At 42.6% G+C, this 26395-nt stretch overlaps 1 protein-coding gene across 1 annotated transcript in view; it reads right to left on the minus strand.

Annotated features, from left to right (window-relative positions):
• The window catches only part of MERTK (MER proto-oncogene, tyrosine kinase), a 79443-nt gene that overhangs the window by 41357 nt on the left and 11691 nt on the right, over positions 1 to 26395 (minus strand). Inside the window, exons 3-6 of the mRNA XM_060248256.1 lie at positions 25110 to 25210; positions 21129 to 21302; positions 12947 to 13033; positions 6651 to 6766 (exon numbers count right to left, since the gene is read on the minus strand). Coding sequence (XP_060104239.1) covers positions 6651 to 6766; positions 12947 to 13033; positions 21129 to 21302; positions 25110 to 25210 — 478 coding nt within the window. The remainder of the gene's footprint in view (positions 1 to 6650; positions 6767 to 12946; positions 13034 to 21128; positions 21303 to 25109; positions 25211 to 26395) is intronic.

Below are 26395 nucleotides of genomic sequence, written 5' to 3' on the forward strand. Positions count from 1 at the left end.
AAAAAGCAAAATCATGATTTTTCTCATGCTACCAGATGCTCTAGCAAGCAAACATTAGAAGAGTAATCATAACTAGATGTTTCTATTTCAGGTACATTTTATTTGTATGAAAGAAATTCTCTGAGATGAGGAGGCATGTGAAGAGGAAACTAAAAGGAAAGGTAAATACAGTCAAAACCCTTGGGGAAGCTTGGATGCTATTTAAAACTACAATCCTAGAAGCTCAGATAATATATACCACAAGTTAGGAAAGGCACAAACAGGTATAAGAAAAGGCCTGCATGGTTAACAAACAAAGTAATGGAAGCTGTAAAAGGTAAGAAGGACTCCTTTAAGCGGTGGAAAGCTAGTCCAAGTGAGATTAATAAAAGGGAACACAGGCTGTGGCAAATCAAATGCAAGACTGTGATCAGGCAGGCAAAAAGGGACTATGAGGAGCATATTGCAAAAAACATAAAGACCAACAATAAAAATTTCTTCAAATATATTAGAAGCAGGAAACCAGCCAGGGAAGCGGTGGGGCCCTTGAACGACCAAGGGGTAAAAGGATTACTGAAGGAGGATAGGGAAATGGCTGAGAAGCTGAATGCATTTTTTGCCTCCGTCTTCACTGTGGAAGATGAGAAATGTTTGCCTGCTCCAGAACCACTTATTTTGGAAGGGCTGTTGAAAGACCTGAGTCAGATTGAGGTGACAAGAGAGGAGGTCCTACAACTGATAGACGAATTAAAAACTAATAAGTCACCAGGTCCGGATGGCATACATCCAAGAGTTCTGAAAGAACTCAAATTTGAACTTGTGGATCTCCTGACAAAAATATGTAATCTTTCATTGAAATTTGCCTCCGTTCCTGAGGGCTGGAAGGTAGCAAATGTCACCCCCATCTTTAAAAAGGGTTCCAGAGGAGATCTGGGAAATTACAGGCCAGTCAGTCTGACTTCAATACTGGAAAAGTTGGTAGAAACCATTATCAAGGACAGAATGAGTAGGCACATTGATGAACACGGGTTATTGAGGAAGACTCAGCATGGGTTCTGCAAGGGAAGATCTTGCCTCACTAACCTGTTACATTTCTTTGAGGGGGTGAACAAACATGTGGACAAAGGAGACCCGATAGATGTTGTTTACCTTGACTTCCAGAAAGCTTTTGATAAAGTTCCTCATCAAAGGCCCCTTAGAAAGCTTGAGAGTCATGGAGTAAAAGGACAGGTCCTCTTGTGGATCAAAAACTGGCTAATTAATAGGAAGCAGAGAGTGCGTATAAATGGGCAGTCTTCGCAGTGGAGGACGGTAAGTAGTGGGGTGCCACAGGGGTCAGTACTGGGTCCCATGCTCTTTAACTCATTCACAAATGATTTGGAGTTGGGAGTAAGCAGTGAAGTGGCTAAGTTTGCAGATGACACTAAATTGTTCAGGGTGGTGAGAACCAGAGAGGATTATGAGATACTCCAAAAGGATCTGTTGAGACTGGATGAGTGGGCGTCAACGTGGCGGATGAGGTTCAATGTTGCCTAGTGCATAGTAATGCACATTGAGGCCAAGAATCCAAGCTACAAATACAAGTTGATGGTTTGAGAACTGGCAGAGACTGACCAAGAGAGAGATCTTGGGGTCGTGGTAGATAACTCACTGAAAATGTCAAGACAGTATGCGGTTGCAATAAAAAAGGCCAACGCCATGCTGGGAATTATTAAGAAGGGAAATGAAAACAAATCAGCCAGTATCATAATGCCCCTGTATAAATCGATGGTGCGGTCTCATTTGGAATACTGTGTACAATTCTGGTCACTGCACCTCAAAAAGGATATTATAGCATTGGGAAACGTGCAGAAAAGGGTAACTAGAATGATTAAAGGTTTGGAACACTTTCCCTATGAAGAAAGGTTAAAACGCTTGGTGTTCTTTAGCTTGGAGAAATGTCGACTGCGGGTTGACATGATAGAGGTTTACAGGATTATGTATGGGATGGAGAAAGTAGAGAAAGAAGTACTTTTCTCCCTTTCTCACAATACAAGAACTCGTGGGCATTCAATGAAAAAAAATTATTATTATTTTTTTTGGCCACTGTGTGATACAGAATGTTGGACTGGATGGGCCACTGACCTGATCCAAAATGGCTTCTCTTATGTTCTTATGAAATAAACTTTCTGGCTCTTGTATCCCCAAAGAAGGCAAAACAGTAGTGGATAATGTTATCCACACATGGTAACCAAACATCAACATTATATAGCAATTATAGCCTGCTTTCATAAGTTTTCATGTGTTCTGTGATTAAAACACTCACTTGTCTTGGAGGTTTTTGAATGCTTTCTAACTAAGAAAGTCTACTTCTGTATACATCATGATAACTGTCATGTAACCAATACAGAATATGATATCATAGGAAATGTTTTGGACTCTCCAGCCTGTTTCCGGAAATTCAGAAAGAATGCAGGATCAAATACCATGAACATGTTAACATCCGGAAAGGAAAAACATCTCCCCATTCTTTACCCACCCACAGTAGCCCATGAAAGTTTATTCCAAACTGCTAGATGAACATCCTCTTAGCCAACTGATAGGAAATGGGTATGGGTAGACTCATTGGCTTAAATTATCACTGCAATTCTTCAGAATGTCATTCCATGGTTCAGGTGCCAAGAAGTCAGAGATTCCTGTGCATGAAATATGATGCACTAAAACTTTCCCCAGTTTGTCTTATGAATGAGTACCAGCCCCAGGGGTACCCCCAGCTATCTACACACAACTGTTTTTCCTCTGTTGTATACAACAATTCTTAGGGGGGAAAGAACCAGCACAGTAACAAAGGGCACCACCCACAAAGCTGCTGTATGGAAAGATTCCACCCCTTTGCAAGATATTGGCCTATATGGTGTTGCAGTGTTCCAGCCAAGCCTTCTGGCTGAAACGTTCTCCTTTCTCTCCTCACCGAGCACCTCTCTGTTACTTAGTTAATGTTAAAGCAGTAGCAGTAGCATAAATGTTAACAATAATTAAGAGTACTTATAAAGAATGAAGTTATGCCACAGCTGGCCTTGGGGTTTTTTACACATAAAATCCAATTTTTGCATTTTCAGCCATTAGAATGCAAACCTAAAATCTTTACTGCCACAAATAAACCTTCCATTCTAAAATGCCTCTTGACTTTTTACCTTGTATTGACAATGTTTGTGAAGACAGAAGCAGCACAAAAGGGGCTCTTTTGGTACAGTGTGGAAATTCATGTTAACAGTGCCTAAATCCCTTCATCTGGGGGGGAGGGGAAGTCTCCAGCATGGAAGAACAGCACAGAGAAGTGTGGGGGTAGCTAACTGCATACACACATTATGTGCACATATATAATCAAACCTTGTTTTGAATAGGAGACAATGTTGAGGAGAAAAGCAAGACTGGAAGTGCCAGTTTGGTGTAGTGGTTAAGTGTGTGGACCCTTATCCGGGAGAACTGGGTTTGATTCCCCACTCCTCTACTTGCAGCTTCTGGAATGGCCCTGCGTCAGCCATAGCTCTGACAGAGGTTGTCCTTGAAAGGGCAGCTTCTGTGAGAGCTCTCTTAGCCCACCCACCTCACAAGGTATCTGTTGTGGGAGAGGAAGATGAAAGAGACTGTGAGCCACTCTGAGATTTGGAGCAGAAGGTGGGATATAAATCCAATATCATCTTCTTCTTAACTCTTTTCCTGCCACCCAGTTCTCTGCTCAAAATCTTTGGGGGGAGGGAGAAACAGCTCAGTGGGCGAGGCATTTTGGGCAGAATAATTATAGGGAAAAGGGAAAGCACCCCTGTTACTCTTAGTCCACTCAAAATTGCCTCCTTTGGATTTAGTTTTTCCTGGGGCTCATTTGCCAGTATTTGCATGTAATGTGTAGTTAGATTCTAATATAGCCATGAATCTGTGGCTTATGTTTAACACTGGATGAGGAACCTAATTCCTTCCTTTGCAATAGCACTCCCACTAGCACTGGAACTGGCATCCTTCCCAAATACTCTTCCTCCCTTCCTGTCACATACTCTGGCAACACATGTGTATTCTTCCTTTACTGAGAATGCCCTGTGAGATTTGAAATTGCCTGAATAAATAGATTACATATCTGTCCTGCTTTAATCCAATTTTAGCTATACTTTAGCTATACCTTAGCATGTTTTAGCTAATCTTATTGTTTTGTTATTTATACATCTTCTTGAGCCTAAGTAGCCCTTTCTGTTAACTAACTGCCACCCACACCTATAAGTAAGGCTTGAGCAAGGCTTCAATGTATCTGAAGAAGTGTGCATGCACACTAAAGCTTACATCCAGAATTAAACTGTGTTGCTCTTAAAGGTGCCAGTTGAACTTTGTTGCATTGAATCTACTGTCAAACAGTTATTGTGAAGAAAGTTGTTTCAGAGGGGAAATCGAACTTCCATTTCAGCAACCAAAAGCATTTACTTCCCTTCGGCTTTTAGGCTACTGTTGACCACAGGAGCAAATGAAAGCAAAGCACACTTCATAGATGGTGATGAAATTTCTTTAGCAGCTTATGTGCCATTTGAAACTCTCCATCCATTTTCCAACCACAGAGCACGGATGGCTACACAGTAAGTTCTTTGTCAAATAAAACTATGATGCAGGGGACAATGTTAAAAAATACAAAGAATTCATGGAGGATGGTATCTAAATGAAAAGCTCCTAGGCAAGGCGGTCAGGAGTTCAAACATTATGCTTATTCCTTTAAAACAGTTTTTCATTTGCATTTTTAGCTACAGGCTATTTATAGTGGCATACAGTAAAGTTTTGTTTAAATACTTTTGATATATTGAAAGATGAGCTTATTGCTGGGCAGTAAAGAATGGTTCAATATGATTTACGTCCAATGAAAGCAAAAACCAAAATAATAATGTAAAAACAATTCCTCTCCCCCCTACGTCCTATCCCACATAAACTAGCAACTAGGGTTGCCAATCTCCCACTTCTCCCCAGTTGCAGGCAGGGGATCCCATGGTTTGGAGCCCACACACACACACCCCCAGCTTCAGGGTTATCAGAAAGAGGGTGGGGTGGGAAAAGTCTGCAGGACACTCCGTTATTCCCTATGGAGAATCCTTGGGTATCTGGAGCTCTGGAGGGGCTGTTTTTTGAGGTTGAGGCACCAGATCTTCAGTATAGCATCTGGTGCCTTTCCTCAGAAAACCCCCAAGTTTCAAAATGATTGGACCAGGGGGTCCAATTCAATGAGCCCCCAAAGAAGGTGCCCCTATCCTCCATTATTTCCAATGGAAAAAGGCATTTAAAAGGCATGTGGTCCCTTTAAATGATGGCCAGAACTCCCTTTGGAGTTCACTTGTGCTTGTCACAACCTTGCTCCTGGCTCCACCCCCAAAGTCCCGAGATATTTCCTCAGTTGGACCTGGCAACCCTACTAGCAATACACTCTGGCAAACACTCCAGTAAATAAGTTTTCAGCAGCTAGTAAAAGCTATAAAAGCTGATTTCCCAGGACAGAGATTTCCAAAGTGTGAGTGCCACAATGAAAAAGACATTTTTTCAGCCAATGGGACTTTTTTTCAAAGAGAAATAAGGAAATAGGAGCTCACTAACCCTTCCTTGCCATTGTCTCTCAACATGAAAATGAGTCAAGTTCTGAAAGCAGGAGCAGAAGAGAGGTATTCTCTGTATATAGAACTTCTTCTCACTGGAAACTCACCAGGCTCCAAGCACTCTGGGCTGGCCTATATGGTGCTTTTAAGAAACTGATTTCCCACTCACCTTATGCCGCTCTCACGTTCATCTTCTTGGGGCTGCCTTCCAATTTCACACTATCTGCCCTGGAGCTGCAGAAAGCATCTACATTTTCTTGCAGCAAACAGAAACTGGTTTTTAGCAGTTTCTGTTTGCTGCGCGAAAATGCCGATGCTTACTGCAGCCCCGGGACAGATAGTGTGAAATCAGAAGGAGGCCCCGCTGAAAAGACAAATGTGAGAACAACGTAATGTGAGTGGGAAATAGGTCTGGGATTTTGTTCTAGTTTCCTGGTGACGTTGCCTGTTGTTATGATGGGTGGAAGCAATGCTGTTTTTTTCTTCTTAGGTGATCAGCAACTATCATCAAACACTTCTGCATAAAGAGGCCTAAGGAGTTCTCCAGTAAATGCTTATTTGGCACTCTTAGTTCCTGCAATTGGCAGCAGACACTTTGCCCTTTGGCTGCAATGAGTCACCCCGTCTTGTTTTATTTAAAGGATCTTTTTCTAGATATGACAACCTGGACTCTTCCTGAGAAGGAATCAAAACTGTCATCACCCAAAGTACAAGGAAGCAGATTATTTCTTCGTCTTTGCCATAGGACAAAGTACACTTGCTTTCTCTCTAGTACTGGTACTTATAAAACCTGCCCTCTTTTATTTGTAAAAGGAATGCAGGCAGGAACCATGTGGAAAAGAGACTGATTCGGGATCTCCAATGAATTGAAAGATCTGATTAGGGATCTCCAATGAAACATGTACCTCAGCCCTCAGCCACACATTTACGATTTGATTTTTAATGCAGAAACCTGAAACTTTTACCAATATAGAGCGTAATGGTCAGCATGTTTTGATTGATGCTAAATAACAAAAGTGCATCAGGTAACAAATGAAACATCAGGTATTAAGGAATGCAGTTGTAAAGACTTACCTGAACACTGCACCTGCTCAACGGAGAATATCCATCAAAGCCTGGGACCCAGGATACAACTATCGTGTGAGCTGTTCTGTTTTGAATATGGACATCAACTAGTGGGGATGGGATTCCTGCATTAGAAACAACAACATCTTCAACAGCTATGCTGTACATGGTATACAGTGCACAATACATGCAACTGAAGGGCAATTTCATCACAACAGAAAACCACTGGAATTACTTAAAAGGGGGAGGGAAAGAAAGGGCTGCAGGCAGGTAAGGAGCCACATGGGAGGAGGAGCAAAGAACTATGAGATGCAGCTGACAGAAGTCTAGCTTAGACCAATGTCCAATGCAATTCTGTCTGATAAATTCAGGATCTCCAATGAATTGAAAGATCTGATTAGGGATCTCCAATGAAACATTGCTCCAAGCGTTACAATAACTCTGTGAAGTAAATTAGGCTGACAGCATGACTGGCCCAGGATCACTTAGTGAGCTTTATAGGATTGTGAGGATTTGAACTCAGGGCTCTCACATCCTGGTCCAGCACTCTAATCACTGCCCTACACTGGCTCCACAAGGTGTGAAAGCAAGATCATAACTTCCTATTTCCAACCTGAAGTCATGTCTGTTTCAGATCGGGGCTGATGTGCAAGTATGTTTTCACAAAGTCTACAAATATAAACTCCAAATTATGTAGACCCAAACCTGGGCCTCTAAACAATGATTCCCACTGAGGCTGCACCCCATACCACCTTGACCTAACCCAAACATCATATGAAAACACATCACATGACATCCTGTTAGTAAAGTATACCTAACATTTCCCACCCCTGCTCCCCAGACCAATGGAAGAAAAATCTGGGGATGGAAAGGACAATTCACAGCATGTTATGTTACATCCACCCCAAACCCTAAATATGATGTAAGCAAGTTGGGGAATGCTCTGACCATCCTTGAAAACTCCATAGTACCATGAAGTTTTCAGGGACAGACAAAGAATCACAGCCAGAGGTTTAGGAGGATATAATGTCACCATCATTCCCTCTCTCAACTGCCCCACTGCTAAAGCTCTTGGGGATGCCAGTCACTGGTCTGGCATCCCTAATTCCTTATCTCACTCTTCTTCCAAAGAGCTCAGCGCAGTGTGCAGAGGGTGGTGCACAATATTGCCTCTAAGCTGAGTCAGTGTGAGGTAGCTCTCATACATTTTTGGCTTCGCTCAGGAAAAATGGCTCCAGAGCAAACTCATTTATGCAGTAGCTCACAACTTTAATGCCAGTAGCTCACAAAGTAAAATGTTTGCTCACAAGGCTCCACAGCCCCTATTTTATCCTGGGAACACGCCTGTTCTGTTCTTTAACAGGTTACATTGTCGTACTGATGACAGCACCTAGCCCAAACTCATACTCCAACTTTCCCACTCCTTCGAGAACAGGGCTGCAGAATTTATTGTACCAGAAATGCATTGCCCAGGGTCCACAGGATGACCAAGTCCCACAGAATTTTGTCTCCCGCTTTAGCAGCCTTGGCCCAAATCATGTGATCAACTGCAGGAAACGATCATGCATTTGAGGCCTACACACACTGGATTCTATGTGAGTAGATTCTCCCATGCAAATCAATATTTTTCTGTTTATTTATTTACAACATTTACACAGCAACTTTCCATAATTGCTCAAAGCAGCTTACAACATCCACTGGCCCAAAAAGGATAAACATTAGAAAAGGAAATAATTTTTTAAGAGAAGAAAGAAAGAAAGAAAGAAAGAAAGAAAGAAAGAAAGAAAGAAAGAAAGAAAGAAAGAAAGAAAGAAAGAAAGAAAGAAAGAAAGAAAGAAAGAAAGGGAGAGGGATGCAAGGAGGAAAAGAGAGAGCAAGGTTTGTTCTGATGGCAGAGATGACTCAGTCAAAGAGGGGATTTATTTAATTAAGAAAAGTGGTACAGTGGCCAAGGAGTGACAGAGGGGGAAAGGAGCCTGAACTACATGAGATGCAGTGTAGGGGAGGCTGAAGCTACTTGCTCACTTTCCCCTGTGCCATCTGAATTAGACCCTGTGTTACTTGGGCCATTAAGTTCCCTGCAGCTGCTGTCTGTCTGCAGGGAATACAAATGACTTAGGGCAACACCAATTCAACTCATGGCAAAATGTCCTGAATAGCAAATGGCTGAGCTATCTAGTATCCTTAGGTAGCAGAACCCAATTAGAATGTTTTCCCTTGTGGGGCTTTGGCTTTTTCCTTACATTTGTGGTTAGAAAGAGAAAAATCAATGGCTAGCACAGCAATAGATTCATGGGATCCAAACCTGCTTATCTTCTTCGATTAGGTGCCAAAATAATAGGAAGCTGGAAGCATATGAAACAAATGAATATTTGAAGACCCTATGACAAGGATCTGAAAGGACATTCTGGGAGTTCACCTGACGACCGCATTGCTCATGAACAACAGTTCTATGTTGTAATGGTTTGACTGTAATAAATGAGAGTCTAGGACCTATAGAGTTTTGTTTTTAAACTGCTGTTAACTTTTGGGAAGATGCAGCCTAGAAACCCCAAAGTAAAAACAATAATAAAGGTCCAGGCAAGCCAAAAATGTGCACACTCTGAAATAAAATGGTCTTTTTATTGGCTTGGCAGTAACAGTACAAGCAGTTTAATTTTGCTAAGAACAAGATATTTTTGTAGCTCTCCAAATGGCATTACTGCATTACTGTGAAAAAAAACATTAGAATGGAAAAACCATTAGGGTGGACTGTTTCAAGAATTACAAAGTCATTGATTGCTTATGTAATCCATTGCAAGTAGGGGTTGCCAGGTCTCCCCTGGCCACCAGGAGATGGGGAGGGGGGGGGGTTAGGGTTGCATCAGGGTGGGGAACAGTGCCACAGAGTTCACCCTCCAAAGCATCCATTTTGTTCAGGGCAATGGATCTCTGTAGTTTGGAAATGAGCTGTAATTCAGGTCCCACCTGGAGGCTGGCATCTCTGATTCCAAGATGCAAAGAAATGCAGAGCTAGTGGGTAGAATCATGTAGTTCAATTTCTGTAATAGCAGCATAGAGAGCCAGTTTGGTGTAGTGAGAGAAGATAAAGGAAATTGTAAGCCACTCTGAGTCTCTGATTCAGAGAAAAGGGCAAGGTATAAATCTGTAATTCTTCTTCTTCTTCTTCTTTCCCTTCTTCTCCTGCTGCCCTCAGATCTGCCCTCAAGAGGAATAGATCTGCAGGATTCAAACATTATATACCTGCCTGGCAACCAGCAGGGAGATTGGGGGTAGGGACATAGTGGGAGTGGCATCATGAGCATGATGACATCATTTCTGGTTAAAACCCAGAAATGATTATGGTAGCTCTAGGAATCACAGGGAACTCTATGGTTTCCCCTGCAAGTGACATCCTCACACTTGTGATGACGTCATCCACTTTGAAAGAACTGAAGTCCTTTCTATGGTCTCACATTATCATACCCGCCTGAACAGAGAAGCTATTGAGATTTACAAACACCAGCACAATTTTAACAGAAAGGAAGAAGGCATTTTCATCCACCAATCTTGGTACCCAGCTCTGCAAAACACCCTACAGACTGTAAATTGCAGAAAGTCTCAGAACAACCAACAAATTCCACAGAACAATCAGCACAGTCAACAATCATCTTCCTTATCTTCAAACCCCTTCCAACCTTCCCAGCAATTAACACAGAACAATGATCACATTCAACAGCCAGTTTCCTTATCACTACCCTTCCAGGAAGCCCCACCAAACAACGGGCACATCCACAAACCAATTGCCCTTTCATCACACCCCCTCCAGCCTACAAATAGCAGCTCTCCAGCAGCCCTGGCCCCACTCAATGCACAGCAGCCAAGAAGGTCTGAGTGCCTGCTCCGGCTGCAACGCCACTGAGGATGTTCTCCGCAGCTGAGAACGAAACGTCTGGAAGGAAAACTTTCTCCAGTAGAACACGGCACTTGATCCCGAAAGATTCTACAAACCCTAATGATGTTACCAGCCGTGAAAACCTGAAACTTCTTAGTTGTAGCAATAGGAAAGTAAATGCTGTTTCAAGACTAAAGAGCATTTTTACATAAATTCTGGCAAATAATCAAGTTGGAAAAACTGACATTTTAGATGCAGTAGGTGAGAAAAAGGGAATATATGATTTGACAGGGTGTGACGGACTACACTTTCCATACTTGTAAGACTCCAGCTGGTCCCTCTGTTTGGGCTTCTTCTGGCACAGGTCTGGTGGGAGTTCTGTAGCTGCTTCTGTCCTTTTAACTAAATTGACAATCTTGGTTGAAGTTTGCAGTCTCTTGAAACAATGGGTTTTCATATGTCCCTCTTCCTGGCAGTTAAAGCACATTATCCCTCTTTTTTCTATTTGGCCTGGGAGTGTTTCAGTGCATAAGTTCAAATCCCATCTCTGTCACCAAATATGACAACCTCACCCATGTCTCTCCCTCAGAGGCAAGATCTTCCCTTCATTTTCCTCTCCTTTTCTGACTGAGCAGCCCTATTTATCAGTGTTCTTCTTTTCTGAAATACTATAGTTGTCCCACCCTGTCACAGTATGAAATTCTTCTGTTGCTCAGACCAGGAACCTAAGGAAGAGTCGAGATTCCTCCTTTAACTTAAACCACTGAAATGGCACTCCAGACTTTTTAAAAAGTCAAAAAGAACAAAATATTTTAGTCCATTAGCACCTTACAGACCAACAATATTTTCAGAGAATAAGCTTTCAACTGGATACCTGATGATGGGAGCCTTGATTCTTGAAAACATATACCCTGAAAATCTTGTTGGTTTCTAAGGTGTTGCTGGACTAAAATCTAGCTTTTCTTCTGCAGATGAGCTGAGCTACCTTCCTGAAATTCTCACCATTCATTTTGTTGTTCAGTCGCACTGTCGAGTCTGACTCTTTGTGACCCCATGGACCAAGTCACGCCAGTCCCTCCTTTCTTTCACCATCCTTCAAAGTCTGCTCAAATTTGTGTTAGTTACATCAGTAACACTGCCCAGCCATCTCATCTTTTGCCATCCCGTTCTTCTTTTGCCTTCTGTCTTTCCCAGCATCAGGATATTCTCCAATGAGTGCTCCCTTCTCATTTGGTGACCAAAATATTTTGAACTTCAGCATCTACCTTCCAGAGAACAGTTAGGGTTGATTTCCCTTAGGACTGACTGGTTTGATCTTCTTGCAGTCCAAGGAACTCTCAAGATTCTTCTCCAGCACCACAGCTCGAAAACATCTATTCTTCTGCACTCGGCCTTCCTTATGGTCCAACTCTCACAGCCATACATTACTACTGGGAATACCATAGCTTTGACCAGGGATCATTTTGTGGAAAAATAGGTGGTGGAGCTCATCCAGGATTGTTATGCAGCTGCACCTACTATTCAGTGGACAAAGTGGGAAGGAGGAGGTGGAACTCTCAGAAAGGTTCAGGAGATGTGCTCCTGTGAGCTCCTGCTGAATCCGATGCCTGGCTTTGACTCTACAGACTTTTGTTGGCAGGGTGATGTCTCTACTTTGTATTATACTGCCTAGGTTCACCATAGCTGTCCTCCCAAGGAGCAAATGTCTTTTAATTTCATAGCTACAGTCATCTGTTCATGCATGCCTAAATTTCACTGTCCGTAGATCCTTAACACTCTACTGGAGCCCCACTCCATCCAGTCTTTCTTCCCTCCCCTTCTTCTAACATGTCTTCCTAACTCTCCTAGTTTTTTTTAAAGCAGATGTTGTGCTGCCAGTGAAGCAGCCCAACATAAGTCACACCAGAACTCCATATACTTCAATGGTTCCCATATACCAGGTATACCAGTCCTATATATTTATTATACTTGTTCCTTGTGCATAATTTTGCCTTTGAGAGATTGCCTGTTCAAATTTTGTTATCCTAAATTGCCAGTATTCTCATTTTTTATGGTCTACTCTAGAAGTTAAATCTCAGGGTGGAGGAATTGATGCAGTTGCACAACCTACTGTTTCACAACCCGTTCTGAGGTAAGTTTTGCAAATGTTATTCACCTATTTTAGGTTGCTTTTCTAGTATATAATTAACCAAAACAACAACCACACTCTTGGCTTTTTAAAATTCAAAGCCACAAAGTAAATGAATGCAGTCTTCAGCAATATGTACCATGTGGAGGAGAGCTGTTGAGCAGTGGGCCTTGATATAAGAACTGGAGTATTCCAAGCATGTCTCTGTAAAATGCTGAAAATCAGGTGCGTACTCTTGTGGGTACAAACTCATTAAGAACAACGAACTAGAACATTAAAGACTGCTTGAGACTTAATACTGACCTTTTATGTTGACTCGTCCTTCAGTTGACGTAGCCAGTCCTTTCTCATTATGAGCTTCACAATGGAAAATAGCAGCTTCATTAAGACCTGCAGTAAGATTAAAATAAGCCACACAAAGTGAGAATGAAACAGTACAGCGGGAAATGCGATTGTAACAAAAGGGAACATTTGGCCCATTTCCACAAAAAAAAATTTTTTTAAAAATTAAACATAGACCACAAAAAGAAACCAACTCCCAAGTGTTGTTTTACAGTTTGGATAAACATGTCTTCAACTACAGCACTTCTCTGACCGCAAAGGGAGACGCTTCATGGGAAAGGCTGGCTTCTTTTGTTTTGTTTTTTTTTAAAGCTACTTTCCTGTGCCAAAAATGTGACTGAACTCTTTGATATAGCTATTTAAAGCCTGCCAGTGTCTCATGCTGCAGCTCAGGCTGGGGAGGGGGAGCCATAGAATGGAAAAGTTTAGCAAGCCAGCAGCAAGTAGGAGGGCAATAATTTAAGAGGAAGCATGCCAGTTCTGCGGCATTAAAGTCTCTGAGCTCTTAAGCACAGGCAAATTGCCATGGTATCTCTCTCATTTTACCCCATGCCATGGATTAAAGTGTACTTGCAAAGTTCTTTCTTGCACTTTCAATGCCACCATCTAGCTCTACACTAGAAAGGCAGGAACAGGGGCACAGAAATCCAAGTGACTCCTCAAGCAAGTGGGTTGCTAAAGTTGCCAGGTCCTTTCTGGCCACTGGCAAAGGATGGAGCCAGAGGAGGACAGGGGACCTCAGTGGTGTACAATGCCATACTCCACTCTCCAAAGCAGCCATTTTCTCTGAGGGAACTGATCTCCATAATCTGGAGATGAGTTGCAATTCTGGGGAATCCTCAGGTCCCACCTGGAGGCTGACATTACTATGGGTTATAGAAGAAGGCAAAAACCAGATCTCTCTACCTGCTTCTGGTGTACAGCTGTTTGCAGAGCCTCCAAGAATGCTTTCCTGGTTCTGACTCTATATCAAGGAACCCTCATTTTTATAAGAGGGGGGATTCCTATATGAGTTTTGGACTGTTGTTTTTGTTAACAGAAATAGTCAGATCTATTGATGACTCTATAAAGAGACCTACTGATGACTTCAAAAAGGAAATACATATACACTTCTCTATGGTCCCATTGCTTTTTCTCCTCTGTTCCATCAATTCTTTACTCTTCCTTCATTTACATTTTGTTCTTCCTCCCTTTCTTTCCCCCTCAATTATCCTTTCAGTATTTCTATTTTTTACATTCTGTCCCCATACAGTTCTCCCCTTTGTCATTTGCTCTTTCTAGAATGCCCACTCCAGGTTGGAAAATTCCTGGAGATTTAGGGGGAGAAACTGGAGAAGTTGGCAGCCTTAGTTCTCCTCCTCTTTTTATTTTCTCAGCTGCTTCCTTTCTAGTTTCTTTTACTCATCCTTTTCAGGAAATTTCTTTTCCTGTCTTTAGTTCTTTCTTCTCCATTTCTCACTGCCCGTACACAATGATCTTTAACTTTCCCCATCTGCTTTTTGTTTCCAAACTGCCCATAGAAAAGCTTGCTGGCTTCCAAGTTCTGTGATGAAATGAAATAAAATAAATTGCACCTGCGTGTTCAGGAATACTCAATAGGAATCTAGTGGACCTTTCATCTGAGCTACCAGAGCAGTTCTTTACATTCATATGGTGGTTGCGGCTCACTCTCAAAATCCAGTTCTGAACACTATTCTAGGATCTCTCACCTTCTTTTTGCCTGCCTAGCACATCAAGTCTTTTTTTCCTTTCCTTTCCGTCTTAAAGGGGTGTCAAACTCATTTGTTATGAGGGCCAGATCTGACATAAATGAGACCTTGTTGGGCCGGGCCATGTCAGGCTGGGCCAAGCCATGTTGGGCTGGGCCATGTGTGTAGCTATTTAAGATTAGGTAGCGGAGATATAAATTTTTATAAAGACCACAGACAAACACATTTTTTAAAAAAAAAATGCTTAAAACGTTAGCACTCATTGGTCTTAAAGATGCTTACTTTTTGCTTCCTGGGCAAAGAAAGCTCTGGCTCTTTCCTTCCTTCCCCAGGGGACTGGGGGAATGAAGAGCCTCAGCCAATAGAAGGAAGAAAGGCTTGGCTCAGTAGCTGTGCTGTGCAATTGAGAGAGCCTGGCAAAGCAAGCTATTCCTCCCCCCCTTCCTCCCCAAAGGAGGAGCCTCAGCCAATGGAGAAAATAGAGGTTTTGCTCTGTAGCACCTGTGCAATTGAACAAGCCTGGCAAAGCAAGCTGTTATGCAGGAGGAAGCAAGATATAGGGAGAAGGAAGCAGATGACAATCAGTTGCTTGGGGGTCTGATAGAAGCCCTCCGGGGGCCTGATTTGCATGAACTGCATGTTTGACACCCCTGCTTTAAGAGAGTCACACATGAAGCTGTCTTATATTGAATCAGACCAGTGCTCCATCAAAGTCAGTATTATCTACTCAGGCTGGTGGTGACTCTCCAGGATCTCAGGCAGAGGTTTTTCACATCACCTATTGCCACATCATTGTAACTGGAGATGCTAGGGATTGAACTTGGGATGTTCAATCAGAACAAAGAGATGCTCTACCACTAAGCCACAACCCCTCCACATGGGCAGTGGATGATGAAGGAGCAATGTTTGTGTGCAGACAGCAAAATTAACTTCCGGAGAAGCATCAAAAGGAAAAGAAGAAGCAGGTTTTCTCAAGGCTGAGGAACTCTTCCAACAGGAGTTGGCAACTGAGAATCATTGCTATATAACTCACCAGTCACTTCAGTGGGATATGTGCAAGTCCCATTCCTATCAGTAAGGTTAGATGGAATTTGCTCTGTAGTTGTAACAGTACTTGGAGGCAGACAACCCATTTGCACATTGAGTCACTGCATGGGGAAGGAGAGTGGGCAAAAGCGAGCTGGCACTGTCCCTATGTGCATGGACAAGTATGAATGCAAGGAGGAAGTGCTCCATGCACAGTAAGGCAATGCACAGATGGGTCCTCTGCACAGAGCTACTCTTGGGAGGTGTTTTCTGTGCAGATTGTTGGAGTGACTGGAGTTATCAAAAGACAACTTGCTTTTTGAAAAAGAAAGTTGCAAAGCTTCAACAGCAGCAGTTAAAATATTTTGCCATGATGTTTTGCCCTAATAATATATGAAGTACCAGCATTCTGCCAAGTCTAGTTGAACAGTATAAAAACTGAAATATTGCAATCAGCATCACATGGTCAGATATTGTATACAGTTTTATAATTTTAGCACAAAGCACTGGATTTCCTTGGCACCAAACCTGAGTTTCCTTAGTGATACACATACCCATTCTTTATCCTAGACTTCCTAGTTCTTTTCTGCTCATGCAGAATGTACTCATTTATGCATGAGGATTTTATGCCCCACCTTCCTATTCCTAAGAATAACCAAGGCAGCTTAAATCATAAAATACCAAACTATTAAAATAAACAATGGCTAAGAACAGTAATGTAAAACCAACTAACTGGAAAAGCTCTGTATTGGTTCTCACTGTAAAGCAACAATAAAAACAGCAATGAACAATTAATTCAATGGCAGTCAAAGATCTAAAACCCAGAAGATAAACAGGACTTTTCTGAAAATCTAAGTGCCTTAGGGTTTTCTGCTGTCTCGAGATCTAACAAGGGATATCATGTTCAGCAATGCAATATGCTGCCCTGATGATGCTTCCTGGCTTGTACTGCTGAAGTTTTTAATTCACAGTATGGTCTAGCAAAACATGGAGCATCAGCCTGGTTACTTAACAGTGCAGGAATGGGTTCCCTGAATTGCTCTGCTGCAAGGGTAGGTGATGTCACTGCTGCAGTGCAATGTAGCCACACAATTAGAGGGCAAAATTTCCTCGATAGTATAGAGCTGTGGTTCCTTTCCACCAGACACCCCTCCCCAAAACTGATGAATTATTTACCCTCAATTTGCAATCTTCCTATAAATGGCTACTTCTTTGCCACAACCACACTTTCTACAGCTACAAAATGCCTACAATATTTATACGCACACTGAAAATCCCCATGTGAAGGAAAGGGCAACGGTCTGGCAAACCAACCTTGTTCTGATTTCATCTATAGACTTAGAAGGCAGGCTTAAGCCTTCTTTTTCTTTGCCCTATGCAAGAATGCTGAGGGCCTCGGAATGTGCTGCCCTTTTCACCTCCTTCCTGGAATACACATTTGGGGTAACAAGCTAAGGTAAACATCGGTCGCCTCATTCTGCACGTTGTTAGTAAATGATTGTGTAAAGAATAATGTATATAAATAAAGCAATGCAGCCACTGACAGACAGACTGGACAGACTGGTGCAATGAACATCAACCCTGAGTCGTGTGACATTCCTACACCCATGCATGTTTGTTGTGAAATCCCAGCATATTGCAGACAGTTCAGAGCATGCTTTAGATTTATATGAAGGGCACTGGACTTTTGCCCCCTTCAACACAAAGACCGATTTTGCACTCAGCTTATGCTGCTCTCACGTTCATCTTCTCAGTGTGGCTTCCTTCCGATTTCACACTATCTGCCCTGGAGCTGCAGCAAGTGTCGGTGTTTTCACACAGCAAACAGAAACCGCTAAAAACCAGTTTCTGTTTGCTGTGTGAAAACGCCGACACTTGTTGCAGCCCCAGGGCAGATAGTGTGAAATCGGAAGGAAGTCGCACTGAGAAGACGAACATAAGAGCAGCGTAAGGTGAGTGTGAAATCGGTCAGAGTGAATTGGATTTACTGACTAAATGATTTCATGCAATTATATTCTGTGCTCTCAATCAAATTGGAATAATGAGTTTGCTTACAATAAATTAAATAAAATACAATCAGCTGGGGGAGTTTCCCTGGAGGAAATGGCAACTTCAGAAGGCAAACTTTATGGCAACATATTCTTGGTAATCTCCTCCCCAAACCACCCCCCCCAGTCACTGCCCGAAAATCTTCAGGAATTTCCCAAGACAGAGTTGGAAGTCCTATATTATACATAAGGGGAAATTCATGTGTGGAAACAGCCCTGATGCCAAAAACTCAAGGCTCAGCACCAGAGCCAGTTTGGTGTAGTGGTTAAGTGTGCGGACTCTTATCTGGGAGAACCGGGTTTGATTCCCCACTCCTCCACTTGCACCTGCTGGAATGGCCTTGGGTCAGCCATAGCTCTGGCAGAAGTTGTCCTTGAAAGGGCAGCTGCTGTGAGAGCCCTCTCCAGCCCCACCCACCTCACAGGGTGTTTGTTATGAGGGAGGAAGGTAAAGGAGATTGTGAGCCGCTCTGAGACTCTTCGGAGTGGAGGGCGGGATATAAATCCAATTTCTTCTTCTTCTTCTTCTTCTTCTTCTTCTTCTTCTTCTTCTTCTTCTTCTTCTTCTTCTTCTTCTTCTTCTTCTTCTTCTTCTTCTTCTTCTTCTTCTTCTTCCACACAAGTAGATACTTGGGAGGGCATTTGAAAACCACTGAGAAGGTCATGTCCTCTGTAGCTATCTACCTCCTTTAAAACAATGATAAAAGGATTCCAAAGAGGATCTCAAATGACAAGGAGGTTTATACATGACTTGACGATCCTTTAGTACTAAATTGTTTGTGGCTTTAAAGGTAATAAGGACCTGGAATAAGCCCAGGAAGCCAACAGAAAGTTATTTCAAAACTGGCAAGATATGCTCTCCACACTTAATGCTAAATTGTAATCTGGTTTCTACATTTTTGTGTTAGTTGAAATTTCTGTGTTCACAGGCAATCCTGGACAGAGTGTGTTGCCATAATCTTACATGGACAGGTCAGGCACACACAGTTCCTACTGCAACTATGCATTGAGGAAGACTGCCAGGTTGCCAATGGAAGGGAATCAGGCTTTCATTGAGGCTTACCTTGACTTTACATCAGGACCACCAAGGCGGGAAACTTAGGGTGCACTCCAGGAGGCTGCTCATCCTCTGGTCCCATAGAACAAGGCAAGTCATGTGTTTTGCTTTCATGTGATGTTTGGTTGTGTCTGGGTAGTGGGGGGGGGGGGGCGGAGAATAGCCTAGAGGAACTCTCTTTTTGGGGGGGGGGCATGGTAGGCCTCAACAAGTCTGCTTCTTGCTTTGGCACCTCTTATAAGATCCCATTGAACTTTAGGCCTTCCCAGGGCACAGCTGAAAACCACTGGCTTAAGCCATAGCCAAATCTACAGATAATTTCTAAAATGTACTAACAAATATAACCTCATAAAATAACTCAAGATTTCAGATCAGAAAATAGGGTTGCCAATCCCGAGTTGGAGGCAGGGGATCCCTTGGTTTGGAGGCCCTCCCCCTGCTTCAGGGGTATCAGAAAGCTGGGGGGGGGGGAGAGAATGTCTGCTGGGCACTCCATTATACCCTATGGAGACCAATCCCCATATGATATAATGGCGAATCAATCCATGCTTATCTGGGGCTCCAGGGGGCTGTTGTTTGAGGTTGAGGCACCAAATTTTCAGCATAGCATCTGGTGCCTCTCCTCACCCTCTCCCCAAGTTTCAGAAAGAGTGGACCAGGGGGTCCAATTCTATGAGCCCCCAAAGAAGGTGCCCCATTCCTCCAATATTTCCAATAGAGGAAGGATCCCAGCCCCTTTAAATGTGATGGCTGGAACTCACTTTGGAGTTCAGTCATGCTTGTCACAACCTTGCCCCTGGCTCCAACCCAAAGTCTCCTAGCTCCACCCCCAAAGTCCCCAGATATTTCCTGAGTAAGAGCTGGCAACCCTAGAACAGAAGGAGCTGATGAAGAAACATTATATTCTAACACAAGGCAAGTTCTTTTTTCATAGAGTTCATAACTTCACTCCTCCCTATTATTGAATAATAAAACCTTGCAATTTATTTTACTAACTCAATTAGCTAAGGTGGAGTGATTTCATTTGCAAATGTTAGAAAAAAGGAAAAGGATATGGCTAAAACATTATGTAATACTGGAATTCACAATGACTTGGTAAAAACCAGATAAGCCACTTTGAGAGGCAACACCCATTAATTCCTAAAAATCCAGGAAGCAGTGGCTCTTTTAAATTGTGTTAAATACCTTAAGTTCTTCATAATGTGATGGTGTTCTATTTATTTATTTATAAAACTTTTATGCTCCCTCTCCAAAAACCTGCCCAAGGCAGCTTGCAAAATAAAGGCAGTACAAACAAAACATTAAAAGAACTTAATTAAAATCCACCTGTAAAAACACAGCTCAGCATAAAAACAGAGCACGTGTTGTGGTTATTATGATTCTTGGTTTTGAGGTTATTTACTTCCTAGCATATTTTTTAAGAACTGAATTTCTTGTGCCAATGGTCTTGTTCTTGAGGTTCACCTCTTTTTCTTTTTGCTGCCACTTTCCAGTGGTTTCTTCTCTGCTTCATATCAGAAGCAGTCACATTGGAGCTGCTACTCTCTTAGGGTGGATTGTGTGGGTATATACCTCATTTGACAAAACCACAGGGTTGACAGGTCCAACTCAGGAAATATCTGGGGCCTTTGGGGTGGAGCCAGGAGCACAGTTGAGACAGGCACAATTGAACCCAGAAGGGAGTTCTGGCCATCACATTTAAAGGGACCACACTCCTTTTAAATGCCTTTCCTTCATTGGAAATAATGGGGCTCCCTTTAAACGCCTACACTTCATTGGAAATAATGTGCACCTCCATTTGGGGCTCATATAATTGGACCTTCTAGTCCACTCTTTTTAAAACTTTTTTGGGTTTTTTTTAGGAGAGGCGCCAGATGCTATGCTGAAAATTTGGTGCCTCTACCTCAAAAAACAGTACCCCCTAAGCCCCAGATACCCACAGATCAATCTCCATTATACCTTAGGGGAACCAGTCTCCATAGGGTATAATGGAGTGCCCAGAGGACATTCAAATCTCCCACCCTGCTTTCTGATACCCCTGAAGTCGGGTGAGGGCCTCCAAACCAGAGGATTCCATGCCTCCAGCTGGGGATTGACAACCCTACAAAATCATGTCATTGTCAGTTTTCTCTTCATACAGCACATGGCTAGCCAGCAAACTAGCTCACTCAAGTATTCAAATATTTGAAAATAAGATGAGTTAACAGGCTACTCTGGGGTGTTAACACTTTCCTGTGTAAGTGTAGAATGGCAAGCATTCACACACATCTTGAAACCACACACATCTTGTACTGTCAACTTACCCGGCATCATCAAGACAGATGGAGAGATGTCTGGTTTCTCGTGAACTTTGCTGCTGTTCCAAAACCAGTGAATCACAACAGGTTCAGGAGGCCCCACAGCATGGCATGTGAGATTGAATGGCTTATTTCGGGTAATGTTCAGCTCCTGAGGCTCCTTAATGAAGTACGGCAACCCTGTATGCAGCCAAGGGGGGAGAACTATTAGAAAGACTGGAAGGCACACATAGACTGAAGCAAAACCACTTTAGACTGACTCATGGCAGCTCAAATCATACAGATTAAAAATAGTGATGTTGAAAAATTGCAAATTTGGAAGAGAAATGTTTACACTTTGTGCTTCAAAAGTAAGGGGAATTTGTATTTTTCTGCACATAGATTATATCCATATGGTGCATTTGTGAAGGATATATTAATTGCCACCAGTTTTCAATGTGGGGAGAAAGTTCCCTTATACACTCTACTAGGATGTCAATGTATGTAGTACTGTTGTACCAATCTCATCATTTAATTAACACCTACTACAATATAAGCCTGTTTGTGGCCCTATTCAGACAAACATTCTAGCATGAGAGGCATACTAAGGCTGTATCCACACAGTAGATAAGGAGAGAGGTCACTCATAGACTGTAGAAAATATACAACCACACGGTTATAGTGACCAAATAACAAAATAATATTATCAAAATGTAACAATAAACAAAAATTAGGAGTCCTGATGTGCAGAGGGTCAACTTGAAATTCCTGCTTTGTTCACAATTCATGCAAAGGGTGCTCCATGCAAGTTAATTTCAAAAGTCCAGTTCAGACCAAAATCAATATAGGTATTCACACAATGTTCAGTGATTGCAAACTAATGAATTTTTCATAAGGACACAAAGTGTTTCCAAAACAACTCCAAAGACAGGCACTACACTCAATAAGGCCCAATGAGCCTCACTGAGTGTAGTGCCTGTCTTTGAAATTAACTTGCATGGAGCACCCCTTGCATGAAGTGTGAACGAAGCAGCAATATCAAGTCGACCCCCTGCACATCGGGACTCCTAATTTTTGTTTATTGTTACATTTTGATAATATTATTTCGTTATTTGGTCACTATAACCGTGTGGTTGTATATTTTCTACATACTATGAATCCACACAGTGGCAGGTCACAGCAGCAGCAACAAGCAGCAGAGGAACAGGAAGAAACAGCATCAGCACCCACACTACCGTTCCTAACCAGCTTGCTGCTGTTGCCCCCAACTCCTGCTCCTTTCCCCCACTGTGCCTGTAAAAAACACAGATCAGCAGACCCCTCCCCCCCTTGCAGCTTGGAACCCCTTTTCCCCCACTATAATACTACAGCAGAAATAAGCCCTTTAAAGGATTTAAGGGAAGGGGTACTGAGCTCAGTGCTGCCATTTTGGAGGTGGACCTTAGCTCTGTCCTCCTATCTGTGGCAGCTACAGAGAGCATTCAGATGGACACCGCACCCACATCTATCCCATAGTTTCTCCTTTATTTGATAGAAAACTTTCTCCAGAGTAAAGGGACAAAGTGAGTAGACACAAACTGAGCATACTGTCATCTGGACACTCCCCTTTATTGCCTGGGAGGGAGGGGTGCTGCTTCTTGCTGAAAGCAGCTTAATTTACAGATGACCTTTGCCTGAAGAGGGACCCCTGAATAATTATTGAATACCTCAATAATAATAATAATGGAAAATATGGTTGTGCCTTCAAAAGAGAATGTCTGATGCAACATTTAGAGTGACTGTTAAGAGGCCCCTCAGAGGAGCTTCTGCTAAACTGTTAAAACCAGACAGGCTAAGGGTGTGAATCCAAGATAACAGGGGCCCCGCAGAGAAGGAGCTTCACAGAGGGACAGAGTAGGGGAAAACTACAAGAAATTACTGGAAGGAAAGCAGGAGGTGGAGCATTTGAATTAGATAAGAGGGGGCTTGTCTGCTTGTTTTGGGGATGAATAAAAATGGTCAGAAGGCTGATGATTTTAACTTAGTCATTTTGAGCTTATGCTGACAAGTTCTACTTTGATGTCAAAGTAAAATACCTCGCTTCAAACCAAGCAATGTGTGGGGCTTTGTTATTTACCTGCTACATGCCCACTGTCTTCTCCTGCCCTAACTTTCTTGTGGATCTGGTGCAACACAGATCGCTCTGTAGCCAGGATCCTTCTGAACCCACTCTCTCTGCGGTAGCAAGCTTCTTAGGAACGTGCACTACAAGTGAAATCCCAAGTATTTTATATTGCCACTCTAGTGCACATAACTGTATATTCTCTATGTTTTTGCATCTAGTCTACTGATGAAGAACAAAGCATAAGAGAAGCAAATAGACGATTTAGGTCTGACTTCTGTGTCGCAACTGAGCCTGCAGGCTTTCCCGCTCCTGTCCCAGCAGGCCAGAAACACCCACTGCCTCTGTCACCACGTGAAGAAATGGCCATCTGCACATTACCTGAACGTGGACTGAATGTGGAGGGTGGCTCATGAAATTCATGCACTTTTCTCAAAAAGGTAACTACTCATGTGAAAAAAACCTTCAACAAATATATGAAATGCGTGATAATTGGCTGAATCCAGACTAATGTTTTCAATAACAGAAGGAACTTCTGTCAGCAGGATGGAACTTCTCCACTTCTCCTGCCCAGCTTCAGCCAACTTTATTTACTTAATTAATGTATATCCCATTTTTCTCCTCAGTGGGGACCCTCTCTTTCCACTTTATCCTCCCAGCAACCCTGTAAAGTAGGTTAGGCTGAGAGAGAGTGACTGGCGTAAGTTCACCCAGTGAGTTTTCATGGCATGGGGAGGGATTCAAACCTGCAACTCCCAGATACTAGTCTGATACTCTTAACCAGTGTTCCCTCTAAGCTGAGTTAGCGTGAGCTAGTTCGCAGATTTTTAGCCTCCAGCTCACACATTTTTGTCTTAGCTCAGGAAAAAATGGCCCCAGAGCACACTAATTTATGCAGTAACTCACAACTTTAATGCCAGTAGCGCACAACTTTAATGCTAGTAGTAGCTCACAAAGTAGAACTTTTGCTCACAAGACTCCGCAGCTTAGAGTGAACATTGCTCTTAACCATTCTGCCTCTCAACTGATTTCTTCAAATAATTTAGTCTGGATCTTGTGGATGGGTATGTGTGATTGCAACACCAGTTTCTTCTCAGAGGCTGATTTACATGACAGCAAACCAGAATTCTTCTGAGAGTCACATTCCATAGCAGGGCTAGAAGTTTTAAAGTGCAGATTTTATGGGGCTATGTGTAACTGACTTATCCTACAGTCGAATGGGATTCTGGGAGCTGACTGAGAAAATTATTATTATTGAATTGCCTCATCCCGACCAATGCCAGGCTCTAGGCGATGTACAACAAAAATGTACATAAAATCAATACAACCAATGGATTAAAAACAGTTACAACCCAATGCACATTTTTAATAACGTGCTGTAATTCTGCTTTCTAGGCATTGAGAGCAGTCCCCCTTAAGTGGAAGGGGGAGGGGGGTGCCAGCCTGGCAATCATCGCTGTCCTCAAAGAAAAGCCCGGAGGAACATCTCTGCTTTACAGGTACTGCAGAATTGTAAAAGATCCTGCAGGGCCTTGGTATCTTCCAGCAGAGAGTTCCACCAGGCTGGGGCCAGGACTGAAAAAGTCCTGGCTCTCGTTGAGGACAGCTGGACCTCTTTGGGTAATGTAAGAGATATGTCCCTCCTATTTTATTTCAGGAAAAAGTGACACATTTGGGAAATACTGCAAATGATTCTCTGCTTGCTTTTTCTAAACATAGTTTCCAAAACTGGTTCTCTGTGTAATTCAGTTTATCTCCAGTGCTCCTGGAACAGTCACTCCCATTGTGCTGTAGGGCTGCCAACAACCTGAAGAGAAAAAATGGCCTTCTCTTTTAACTGAGGCTTAGTACAATGTTATTTATCTCCATGCTATGAAAAGTTTCAATTTTTTCAGATCTAGGCTTACCTTCCAAAAGGACTAAGATAGGGTCTGACTCTATTTCGTTACTGTTGACTGTCAATTTGCAGCGGTAAGATCCATTATCGGAGCGCTGGACATTGATTATACTGCAGAGGGGAAAGGAAAAAAAGCTTAGAAAGCCTTCAGTGTTTACTTGGTGACTTAGCCAAGAAGGCAGAATTTCCAGTACACACTTAAAAAAAAAAGTTGTGTATTTTAAAACGGATCTAAAATAAAGCTGATATGTAGGCAACGATAGGAACAGCTGAATATATAAAGAAAAATAACCTGGGAATAATCTAGTTTTGATGAGGATTCTCCAGGGCTTGGAAGCTCTCCCAGTTTCTTTAAAACTAAGAACCTAACTACATGACACAATTTTCCCAGGCTTACCCTGAGTCAAGGTGACCTATGTGGTCTGGAGTTCCATCTGTTCTCCAAGCTCACATGGGCCTAATTCAGACTGGGTCCATGCCATGGAAGGTGTGGGGGGCTTAAACCTTCTCCTCCTGAGCCATTTCTCTGACCTGAAATAACCCAATGGAACTGCTATTTGCTCTGCTGGGGAAACTTAACATATATTGGCTACATTTTAAATTCTGCAGAGTGATTTCAGCTTAAGAAAAAAAATTAAGACCACCATCTCCCCATACCCTGCAGCCCTGGTTCACATTGGGTCCCCATGATCCTGGGAACCATGGAACTCTCAGATCACATCAGTAAACTAAACCTGGAGAAATACAAGTTATACCATATAGTCTGGATCTTAGTCAGCAATAATTGCACTAATTGTCTAGGGCTATGTGCTGGGAGAGTGTAGCTGATCCCATGTCTGGGTTCCATTTCTTGAGCCTCAGGTTTGGGTGTAGGGGGCTAGCTTGTGAAGAGTTACATGGTTGGCCAATCTGCATTAATGTCACCTGCTCTGGCTAGTGACGGCAGCTTCCTTGGATGGGGGGATGGGGTGTTTCCTTCACCCCTGCTGGGGTGAGAAGGATTAATCCTATGAACTTCTATCTGTGGGCCATGTACTCTGACAATGCACCATTCCCTGCTTTCCCTGATGGACACTTTTAACCAATTGGCCCATTATATCCCCCTCAGTCTGCTACAGATCTGGTTGGAATCCTTCCTTTCCAAATTCCTTTTTAAATGCAATCAGTGCATCATCATTAATATTCACTTGTGAGTCTAGGTGCTGCTACTGGATTCCTATACAAAACTACCCATCAGGAACTGTAGGCAGGGATCCAGACCTCTTTCTGTAAGGTGTCTTGGTGAGATATCAAGTG

Source organism: Heteronotia binoei, chromosome 1 (genome assembly GCF_032191835.1).
Source record: "Heteronotia binoei isolate CCM8104 ecotype False Entrance Well chromosome 1, APGP_CSIRO_Hbin_v1, whole genome shotgun sequence".
In the NCBI taxonomy this organism is placed as follows: domain Eukaryota; kingdom Metazoa; phylum Chordata; class Lepidosauria; order Squamata; family Gekkonidae; genus Heteronotia; species Heteronotia binoei.